Source organism: Rhinopithecus roxellana, chromosome 20 (assembly GCF_007565055.1).
Source record: "Rhinopithecus roxellana isolate Shanxi Qingling chromosome 20, ASM756505v1, whole genome shotgun sequence".
Lineage (NCBI taxonomy): Eukaryota > Metazoa > Chordata > Mammalia > Primates > Cercopithecidae > Rhinopithecus > Rhinopithecus roxellana.
The window spans coordinates 23,856,451-23,867,515 of NC_044568.1; the positions used below are offsets into that span (position 1 = coordinate 23,856,451).

At 57.1% G+C, this 11,065-nt stretch overlaps 1 protein-coding gene across 2 annotated transcripts; it reads left to right on the forward strand.

Moving 5' to 3' along the window:
• The first annotated feature begins 742 nt into the window (after positions 1-742).
• Positions 743-10,647, forward strand: CMTM3 (CKLF like MARVEL transmembrane domain containing 3). Of its 2 annotated transcripts, none has more exons than XM_030925127.1 (5): positions 743-1,697; positions 5,027-5,182; positions 6,145-6,240; positions 6,591-6,711; positions 9,370-10,647. In XM_030925127.1, the coding sequence occupies exons 1-5, from the start codon at positions 1,551-1,553 to the stop codon at positions 9,396-9,398; spliced, it is 549 nt and encodes a 182-aa protein (XP_030780987.1). In that variant the 5' UTR covers positions 743-1,550; the 3' UTR covers positions 9,399-10,647. The 2 variants fall into 2 exon arrangements, with proteins under 2 accessions (XP_030780987.1, XP_030780988.1); XM_030925128.1 differs by lacking the exon at positions 9,370-10,647 and adding an exon at positions 7,648-7,757.
• Positions 10,648-11,065: the final 418 nt, after the last annotated feature.

Genomic DNA, 11,065 nt, shown 5'->3' on the forward strand with positions numbered 1-11,065 from the left:
TGTCCTTATCTGATTGGATGCAGTCTTTATTTGTTTATTTATTTATTGAGATGGAGTCTTGTTCTGTCGCCCAGGCTGGAGTGCAGTGGTGTGATTTCGGCTCACTGCAACCTATGCCTCCTGGGTTCAAGCGATTCTTGTGCCTCAGCCTCCCGCGTAGCTGAGATTACAGGCATGTGCCACCACGCCCAGCTAATTTTTGTATTTATAGTAGAGATGAGGTTTCACTGTATTGGCCAGGCTGGTCTCGAACTCCTGACCTCGTGATCCACCCACCTCAGCCTCCCAACGTGCTGGGATTACAGGCATGAGCCACAGCACCTGACCTTCTATTTTTTATTAAACAAAACATCTTGTCCTTGTTGGCAAAGCACCCTATGAAATATAAAATGAAGTCTTTTTCTAAGATGGAGTTAGTTATATCAAGGGTGCGCAGTAATGTGCTATAAGCTCTCTCCCGACTGCTGAGAGAGAAAACCTAAAGGCCTCTTAAAGACACCATCACAGCAGTTCAGCAGGTAGCGGGCAGGAATGGTTTCCAATCTAGTGTTGGTGAGAAGTGGACAGAGATCAGAGAAAGCTATAGGAGGTGAAAGTGGGAGGACCTTGGTTACCGACTGCCAGTGAGGAGGGACAAGGACAACCAGCAGGTCTCCGCTAGTCGGGTGGAAGGAAAGGAGGGGGCAGTGCCCTTCACAGAGGCACAGGAAGCTGGGTCTTGATCACGCTGAACTCCAGACACTCTCCAGACGTGCACGCATGAGTGTGGAGCGCGCGCGCGCGTGTGTGTGTGTGTATGTGAGAGAGAGAGAGAGAGAGATGTGTTGGGGTTGGGGGACTGCAGGTCAGGAAGTCCTGCAGATGTGCGTGCCTGTGTGTGTGTGCGTGTGTGTGTCTGTGTGTGTGCCTGGAGCTGCGCTTGCAGGTCTGAGAGTCCTCCAAGAATGGGTTGGGGGAGGCGGGTGCAGGACCGAGGCCTGGAACAGCCAACAAAGAGGCCCTGGAGGAGGGTGGGGCTGGCCGAGGACTGGAGGGGTGGTCAAGGAAGTCGCAAGAAAACTCCGGCCCCCAAGAAAGAGAGAGGACATGGGGTGCGGAGCTGACATCACGGCCGGGGTCTTTGCTGTTTAGACGCCTGGGTTCCCGGATTCCAGACACGCGCGCACGGGCAGGAAGTTAGACCAGAGACAGCGAGTATAGACAGCCCTTGTGGATAGGGGCAGACGGGTGGGAGCTACGAATGGGTGCTGCGGCGGTGATCGTGAGGCCTCCAGCGGCCCGAACCAGGATGAGGGAGAAGGCGGAGTCTGCGGAGGCCCCAGACCCAGGCGCGGGGGGGTCGGACCCAGCATCCCCCGCCGCTGGGGTCCGAGGGGGAGGGGCGGGCCGGAGGAGCGGGTGGGGGCGGGGCGGGGCGGGGCGGCGGGGGATGCGCCCCTGCGCTAGGCAGTGTCGCCTACCCTCCTTCCGCACAGCCCGGGTTTCCGCTTCCCTCCGGGCGTGAGAAGAGGGGTGCCAGGCCGAGCCCCGGCCGTGCCGCCGCCGCTGCCATGTGGCCCCCAGACCCCGACCCCGACCCGGACCCCGAGCCCGCCGGCGGCTCCCGTCCCGGCCCCGCTGTCCCCGGGCTCCGCGCCCTGCTGCCGGCGCGCGCTTTCCTCTGCTCTCTCAAAGGCCGCCTCCTGCTGGCGGAGTCGGTGAGTGCGGCGGGACCCTCGGCCGCCCGGCTTAGACTGCGGGGCTCCTTTCGGAGGAGGACGTCGGGGCGCGGGTGGGGTCCGGGGGCGGCCGCTGTGCTCCGATACACCCCTCCCCGCGCCGCCTCGGCCGACTTCTCTCGGGCGCCCGGCGAAGTTGGGCCGAGGTCCCCAAACTTTGGACGGCGGGGCGGGCCCAGAGCCCAGGCCATCTGCGGTGCCGTCCCCGCGAATCCAGAGCTGGGGGCCGTGGGAAGCGGGCGGGGCCCGGGTAGGTGGGTCCCGCTGTGTGACCCGGGCGCCCCCGCCCTCTCTGGGCCCCGGGGACTCGGGCCGCTCGGACCTCCTGGACTCCCGGGCCGCGGCGGGGTCCGCTTTCCTGCGCGCGGGGAGGGCGGGCCGGGGCCTGGACATGCGGGGCGGAGGCGGGGCCGAGTGGGCGGGGGCCGTGCGGAGCGGGAGGGACCCCCCCACCCCTGGGACTGGGTGAGGTGGCCCCGCGGTGACTTCATCGCCCTCCTCCCCTCTGCGGCCGGGCTCCTTCCTACTCCGCGCTCGTCCCTACCCTGGCCGGTGGGGATTCTTTGTCCTCTGGACACCGTAGGCGCCCGCACTGTTCTCCGTGGGGTGGTGGTGGCGCTGGGCCGCCGGGGTAGGTGAGGGAGAGGCCGGACCAGAGGCAGGGGGATGCGCACGGCGGCGGCCACTTGTTGCTTAGATCCCAGCGACTTGGCCCTTCCTCCCCTCGTCCCCACTTTACAGATGAGAGCGCTCAGGTGCCTAATTTGACAGGTAGCTCAACTGAGGGGCCCAGTGAGAGCGGCTGGGAGAGTGGGGGCAGGAAGAAGGGGGATTCTGCTCCGGAACCTCTCTCTGGTCGCTCAGGGCAGAGGGCAGAAGGTGGTCCTGAGCCTCTCCCGCGGTCAGCCCAGAGGCCACCTGCCCAGCGCCCGAGACACCAAGTCCACACTCCGAGCCCACACTCCCAGCCCCACCCAGGAGACCACTGGGAGCCACTTGAGGGGAGAAGCCTCGAATCCACCGTCCCCTGAGGGACTTGAACCGCCCCCCATCCCCACCCAGGACCACCTCATGGGGGGAGGCATATGCCCAGCAGGAGCATAGAGGCCACCCTGGGCCCAGCAGATGTCAGGAATCCAGGTCAGGGAGGATAAGGAAGGGTGAATGGTCGGCACTCAGGGTTCACAGGAGCTGCTGAGGGCACTCCTGCCTCCCTAGTCCTCTCACTTCCACCCCCAGGCCAAGCAAGTGCAGAGGCTGACATGGACAGAAACAGAGAGAGGAAGTGGCCCCAGAAATCGTGGGATGAGAAAACAGGAATTGAGAGGGGAATCCCCAGAATTAGGCTTTGGGGCCTGGGCATAGGAGACAGGAAGGGGAGGGCCAGGGCTGGGTCGGTCCCACGGAAGGCCTTTCTGGGAGGCCCCAGCAGCCTCCCAGCCCTTGTCTATGCCTTAGTCTATCTGTCCAAAGGGGGCTCAGCTGCATCCGAGGCCATCTGCAGAGCGAATGGGGGTGCCCTGGGAACCCCCTGGGATCCCTGCAGTTTGTCTGAAGCAGCCACAGTGCTTCCTGTGAGGCATCTGGGTGTCCCCATGGGGCCTCCTGCACCCACTAGAAGCTACTCAGCCATGGACGTGTTCAAACGCAGCCACAGTGACAGAAACCAGGACAGATGGCCTCCCCAACACCCACAGGGCCAAGTTGCTTAAGAACTCTGTCTGGGACGGGTGCGGTGGCTCACGCCTGTAATCCCGACACTTTAGGAGGCCGAGGTGGGTGGATCACCTGAGGTCAGGAATTCGAGACCAGCCTGGCTAGCATGGTGAAACCCTGTCTCTACTAAAAATACAAAAATTAGCTGGGTATGGTGGCGGTCGCCTGTAATCCCAGCTACTCCGGAAGGCTGAGGCAGAAGAATCGCTTAAACCCAGGAGGTGGAGGTTGCAGTGAACTGAGATTATGCCACTGCACTCCAGCCTGGGAGACAGAGGAAGACTCCATCTTGAGGGCAGTGGGAGGTGGGTAAGAGAACTCTATCTGGGGGGTCAGCCAGCCCTGGGTTCAAATTCTAGTAGCCTCTGATTAGCCATGTAACAGAGTCTTCTCATCTGTAAAGTGGGGCTGTGCTCATGGGTGGATGTGAGGGTCAGAGGAGACGCCCGTGAGCCTCAGGGCACCAGGCAGTGTGGAGCCCCAGGCTGGCCAAGAGGTCACCTTGGCCTGCTCTGCAGTGCACCTAAGCTGCAGGACTTACCAGGGCTTGACATCCTCCTGCATCAGCTCTTCGCACCTACAGAGTTGTGGGCAAGACCGCAGTGAACATTTATTGATTCTTATAGTTCAAGTACAGCCGGCCCTGTGTGAATAAGGCAGCAGGGCCTGAGGTCAGTGCCAACGCACCCTCTCTTGGATGTTCCTTTCTTATTATTATGAAAATCTGCAAATACATTAAAATGCTAAAAGATTTTTTTGCTTTATCTGTCCATCAATCCATTTTATCTTTTAACACAAAATAAATTGCAGACATCAGGACATTTCAACTCTGAACACTTCAGCATGCATATCATTAACTAAGGTTCAAGATTTGTTTTTTGTTTTCAAGGTGAAATTTACATTCAGTGACAAGCCCACGTCTTCGGTGTTGGGTGTTACTTTTTGGAAACTGGTTCCTAACTTTGATTTCCCTCCACAGGGCAGAGTGGAGTGGATGTGCTTGGGAGGCTGGAGCTTTCTGACTCGGTCCTGGCAGGGAGCTGGGGTGGGGTGAGGTGAGGACTTAGGGCCATGCCCAGGACTGGGAGGCAGCATAGGTGTGGGCCTGGGCCATGCTGGGGTTCTTTTTTTTCAGCAGGGGTGGCGGACAGGGTCTCTCACTCTCTCACCCAGGATGGAGTGCAGTGGCCTGATCACAGTTCACTGCAGCCTTGACCTCCCTGGGCTCAGGTGATGCTCCCACCTCAACCTCCCCAGTAGCTGGTATTACAGGCACACACCACCACGCCCAGCTAATTTTTGTATATTTTGCAGAGATGAGGTTTTGCCATGTTACCCAAGTGGGGGTCAAATTTCTGGGCTCAAGCAATCCACCTGCCTTGGCCTCCCAAAGTGCTGAGATTACAGGCGTGAGCCACTGCGCTTGGCCTGGGATTCTAATCTGGCTCTGCCACTTCCCAGCTGTGGGACTGTGAGCAGTTGGCTTCCCCTGCTGGAGCCTCCTCTATCCTGACCACAGGGCCTGGCTCAGAGGAGCACTGGACAAGGAGCATGAAAAGGCTCTGACTTCACCTCAAACTCCTTCCCTGCAGGGTCTCTCGTTCATCACTTTTATCTGCTATGTGGCATCCTCAGCATCTGCCTTCCTCACAGCACCTCTACTGGAGTTCCTGCTGGCCTTGTTCTTCCTCTTTGCTGATGCCATGCAGCTGAATGACAAGTGGCAGGGCTTGTGCTGGCCCATGATGGTGAGGACAGGGGCCCCAGGAGGGAGGGGTACCCTGCACAGAGCGGCCAAATGAGGAGTCTGGAGTCGTGCACTTGGGCCCTTATCCTTTCTCCAGTGTGCTGAAGTTTGCAATTGGTTAGAACTGGATGGAGAGACCAAGCTTCAGATCATCCCAGCTCCACTCCTCAGCAGCCCTGTGATCTGAAGTGGGCTGTGGTGCTTCTAGAGCAGGTCTTTGAGACAGGGAACCCGGAGAGGGGTCTCTGGCCACCAGGTGGCGCTAGTGCTCCCCATGGGTCTTGCAGGAATGAGCTGCCACCACAGGAATTCAAGCCATTTCCACGCGGGCAGGACAGGTTAACTGAGGACTTGCAGGGCTTACCCAGACCTCAGCCATTGGCAACCCTCACCTCGTTTTAGCACCTGTGAGGGCCCAGACCCCAGTGGACTTCGCTGAAGAGAAAGGGCAGCAAAGGCTGGACTTTAACCCTTGTCTCTTGACTTCATATCCAGCATCTGCTGCCTCAGGAGGGCTGCACCTCCCAAGTGTCCCCATCTTAGGGACAGGTCAGCAGAAACTGTGATCCATAAATGGATCGGCCACAAGAGTGTGGCAAAGCCGAGGCGCAGAAACAGATCTCCCCATTGGAGAACAGGAAGGGAGCAGGTGGGGGTGTTTCCAACTTCTGCTTCTACCACGTCACAGGGCAGGCTGCAGCCTGATCCACAGTTTTTTGTCCACAGCTTAGGACAGCAGCCCCGCTGGACCTGGGATAGGGCAGTGTCAGCTGCTGGCAGGGCAGCAGAGGCACCTGGGGGGTGGGACAAGGGCCTAGGCACGTGGGTAGGGCCAGGATGGGGTAGGAGCCCTCAGGTGCTAGGCCTGGGGCTGGGAACAAGAACAGGCTGCCAGGCCTCCTCCCCATGCTGTGCTCAGCTCCAGGGGCTCAAGGCAGCATGATGGTGTCCCTCTCTCCCCAGGACTTCCTGCGCTGTGTCACCGCAGCCCTCATCTACTTTGCCATCTCCATCACGGCCGTCGCCAAGTACTCGGATGGGGCTTCCAAAGCCGCTGGGGTGAGCAGCCGCCCTACCCCTCCGGAAACTGCAGATGACACTCTAGCTGCTCACTTAGGGTGGGACCTGGGGCAGAGGCTTTCCCTGCTGGGGCCCCCCTGGGGTCTCATGTGGGTCCCGATGATGATTCCAAAGTCCTCTCATTAGAGATTGACTCTACCCAGAGTTTTGAAAGGCTGTTTGTCAAACCAAGTTCACAGCTCATTTTCCCACTTCTGTTACTCAGAGGGGTCTGTGCCTGTCACTTGGGCTGTCTGTCCAAGCAGGTCTGAAATGGGCCACAAGGCTGGGGCAGCCCTCCCGGAGCAGGGAGTCAGCCCTGTGATACGTCCCATCCACCCTGTCCACAGGTGTTTGGCTTCTTTGCTACCATCGTGTTTGCAATTGATTTCTACCTGATCTTTAACGACGTGGCCAAATTCCTCAAACAAGGGGACTCTGCAGATGAGACCACAGCCCACAAGACAGAAGGTGAGCGGCCGGCCTGAACACCCCAGCAGTGCTGCAACAGGGGCCTGTCCTCCCTTGGGGATGGCCGGCTAGTTTGAGGCTGGGGTGGGATCATTTCCTCTCTCCCCATGGCAGTGTTTTTACAGCCCATTCTCACCTACTCTCATGCAGCACTGATCCAAAGCCAGTTTCATTCCCCTTGTGCCCCCTCACCCCAGCCTTTTTAGGAAGGGCAAGCAGTGGGCATGGCTGAGCCAAGTCTCCCTGGACGACCCCCCTGGGCAGCCAGTCATTCTCAGGGCAGCCAGTCATTCTCAGGGCACCTGTCCACCTGGGATCCAGAGTGGCCACCCCCCCAACCCAGCCCCTCTGCTGTCTTACCCATCCAAGCCTGTCCTGGGGAGCTCCGAGGCCAGAGAGCAGTCAGACCCAGAAACCATGGCAAGGGACACATGATGTGTCCCATACCAGGGGAGGGGCCAGATGCGACAGCAATGACAACAGTAAAAGAAGGGCCGATAGAGGTAGGGATACAGTAGCTGAAAGCAGGCCCACACTGAGTGCCAGCCAGCCCGAGGCTCCAGAGGGGCCGCTAGAGCTGGGCCTTGATGGATGGTGGTAGAGGAGTACGCAGGCAGAAGAGAGCAGGCTGGTGCGGGAAGAAGACTGAGGGCAGGGACAGCAGGCGCTTCTGCCCGGGAGATGCTTCTCTGGACCAGGCAGATGTGCCCCTGGGCTGGCAGTGCCTGTGGCTGGGCAGGTAGACAAGGGCAGCTCTGGAAGGGCCTGCAGGCCCCACCCTGTGGTTGGGATCTTCCCCAGGCAGAACCAGGCTTAAGAGACACTAGTTTCCTAATAGCCAGGTGCTGGGGCCATGGGGATTTGTGAATCCCAGAAACTGTCCTTTTGCTCAAAATGAATGCCACTCATCCCATTCCGTCCCTTGGCAAATACTAGGTTAGAGCTCCCAGGCGGTTTCCTCAGGCTCTGCAGCCTGCTCCCAGCACAGCAAGTGATCCCAGCCAGCCAGCCCAGGGAACAATTAGTAAACGTCAGTGGAAACTTGGGAGGTTTTCGTTTTTTTTTTTCTTTTTTTACTATTTGAAGAGTTTCACATATGTAACAATTATTTTGCTGTAAAATTATTCCTGACTTATATGTTAGAATTGAATGTAGCGGCCAAGCACAGTGGCTCACGCCTGTAATCTCAACACTTTGGGAGGCCGAGGGGGGTGGATCACTTGAGGTCAGGAGTTTGAGACCAGCCTGGCCAACATGGTGAAACCCCATCTCTACTAAAAATACAAAAATTAGCCGGGCATGGTGGCGCCCACCTGTAATCCCAGCTACTTGGGAGGTTGAGGCAGGATAATTGCCTGATTTTGGGAGGCGGAGGTTGCAGTGACTTGAGATCACAACATTGCACTCCAGCCTGGGCAACACAGCGAGACTCCGTCTCGGGGGGAAAACAAAAAATTGAATATAGCAAAACCCACAAAATCTGAGGAGTGCAGCCCAGGAAGAGGAGTAAGGGGCAGAGCTGGGGTTTAGGGACTAGGCTGCCCACACCCAAGCCCTGGGCCCGGCCATGAGCCAGCGACAGTGCGGGGACTGACTGGGGTTCTGAGAGACAGAGGCTGGCCAGGGAGGGGATGAGCATCAGGAAGAAGCAACCAGCACTGGGGCAGAGTAGGGGGTTAGTGACTCTGGTGCTTTTCCTTCTGGGGTGGAGGTTCCAGAAGGTTCTACAGAGCTCCCTTCAGTATTGGGATTTCAGGAACCCTCGAGGCACACCTCATAGGCCGGCCCTTACCATTATAAAATTGTTTCTGATTACAATATTAAACAAGGATTGGGAAAGGGGATTGAAGATATAAAATGGCTAAAAAGAGGCTTGCTGATTTTCCAGTATATTTTAGTTTGGGGGACAAGAAAATGGTCATCCTTACCTTGTCCTGCTGAACCTGGGGGTGGGGATAGAGCTGGGATGCAGAGGTACAGCCCTGACCCGCCCAGCTGAGAACAGCCCAGGGAGACTTGGGAGGGGCTGCGCCTGAGGAAGGGGCACCTGGGCTTCAGTCTTGGGCTGGAAACACCCCCACCTGCACCCGTACCCACACCCTGGAGGTGCAAGTGGCTGCTGTGGCTAGGCGCGGTGGCTCACGCCTGTTACCCCAGCACTTTGGGAGGCCAAGGCAGATAGATCACCTGAGTTCAGGAGGTCAAGACCAGCCTGACCAATATGGTGAAACCCCATCTCTACTAAAAATACAAAAATTAGCCGGGCATGGTGGCACACGCTTATAATCCCAGCTACCAGAGGCTGAAGCAGGAGAATCGCTTGAACCCGGGACGGTAGAAGTTGCAGTGAGCCGAGATCGCGCCATTGCACTCCAGCCTGGGTGCTGAGTGAGACTCCATCTCAAAAAAAAAAAAAAAAAAAAAAAAAAAAAAAAAAAAAAAAAAAAAAAAAAAACAAGAGAAAGTGGCTGCTGCCTCAGGAAAGCCTCAGGCCTGGGGCCTACCCTGATGCCAGCGATCACTGCGAAGGGTAGCGTCAGCTGTGAGTGCCCTGCACCCAGGCTCCTGCCAGCAACCCAGCTGTGCTTCCCCAGAGACCATTCCCGGGCACCACTGCCCTGAGCCTCCTGCCAAGCATCCTCTCTGCTTTCCTTTCAGAAGAGAATTCCGACTCGGACTCTGACTGAAGGCCTGGCGGGTGCCCTGGCAACCTGAGCCACACAGGCCTCCACTCCTGCGCCTCACAGGGGACGCTGGTGTTGGAGGGGAAGCCTGGACTTCTGAGTTGCAGAGGGGGCTGCGGACACAGCAGGCCCCCCACAGCTTCAGGTTCTGCCTGAGCCCAGCCTACCAGGCTTGCCCCTCAGCTCAGCACTGTTGACCATGCTGCGTGTGAGGGCATCTTGGGTGTCCCACCCCTTCTCCCCATTTCTGTCCCACAGGCCTTCAGCCCTTTAACCTCTCTGCCAAAAACCAGCACAAGGAGACAAAGCAGAGCCTTGTCTCCACCTGGGCAGCAGGCGTTCCATGCTGCTAGGTGGTGGGGGTTGGGGGTCTTCTGTTTCACTAACAGGAACAAAGACAGAAACCGTGACAGGGCTGCCCCGCCAGGCCCCGCTGGGTTTGTCTGCACTTGGTGCTCCTGCCCACGCCAGGCACTTTGGTGACAATGACCCTTCCAAGAATCTTTGGTTCAAGGAGCACTAGTTCCCTCTTCATTCCTGAAGCAGGGAGAAACTGACCTTTGCCTTGTCGCTCAGGAGAGTGGGGCTCGGCACCCATAACCGACACCTCCCACCCTTGGAAACCATGTTTTCTGAGGGTGAGATGACCATTCTGGGTCTAAGACTGTTTCAAAGAAGAGCTCATAGACTGAACTGGTCCAGAAGACAGAGGTTACAACAGTGACGTCACAGTGACAGTGTCACGGGGAGCTGGGCGGGCCCAGCCAAACCCTTCTTATTCCTAGAGCCCAGGCAGCAGGCAGGAGTTCCTGGACCCTCAGGACAGTGAACTTCCAGACCCCAGGGCAGGTCTATGGGCCACTGCGGGAGATGAGACTAGCCTTCTGTGTTCACCTAACGACTTATACTGTGTATCTGTCTTTGATGGAATTTTGTAACTTTTTATATATTTTTTTTATACAAAAGCAGCTTCTTAACAGATGGCATTTTCTGTGACTCTAGGCCTCACAAAAGAGCCAGAGTTCTGGACCCATGTTTGGAGCATCTGTAGCCTTATTCTCTTGCATGTGAATCTCTTACCCTGAAAAAAAGCCATAATGAATTAAGCCAGACTGACCACTTGCTTGGAGTGTGTGTTTGAAAAAACTGGAGCAATACTGTTGGGTATCATGTCAGGCTTCAGTACAAGCTGGTAACGCCAGTGTGGATCCTGTCAGCTTTCAGTTTTAGCAAAAATATACATGAAATCTGACTACCATTTAATCCTTTATTTCAGTGGTCCCTAACCTTTTTGGCACCAGGGACCAGTTTTGTGGAAGACAGTTTTTCCACGGACTGGGGATTGGCGGGGGTAGGTTGGGGTGAGGGTGGGAGGGGATGGTTTCAGGATCAAACGGTTCCATCTCACATCATCAGGCATTAGATGCTCATAAGGAGCACACAACCCTAGATCCACAGCATGCAGAGTTTACAATAGGATTCGTGTTCCTATGAGAACCTAATCCCACTGCCGAGCTGACAGGAGGTGGAACTCAGTTGCTTGCCACTCACCTCCTGCTGTGCGGCCTGGCTCCTAACAGGCCCCATGGTACCAGTCCACTGCCCAGGGGTTGGGGACCCTGGCTCTAGTTCTCACACTATCCTGTTTTACAAACAAAAAAACTAAGACA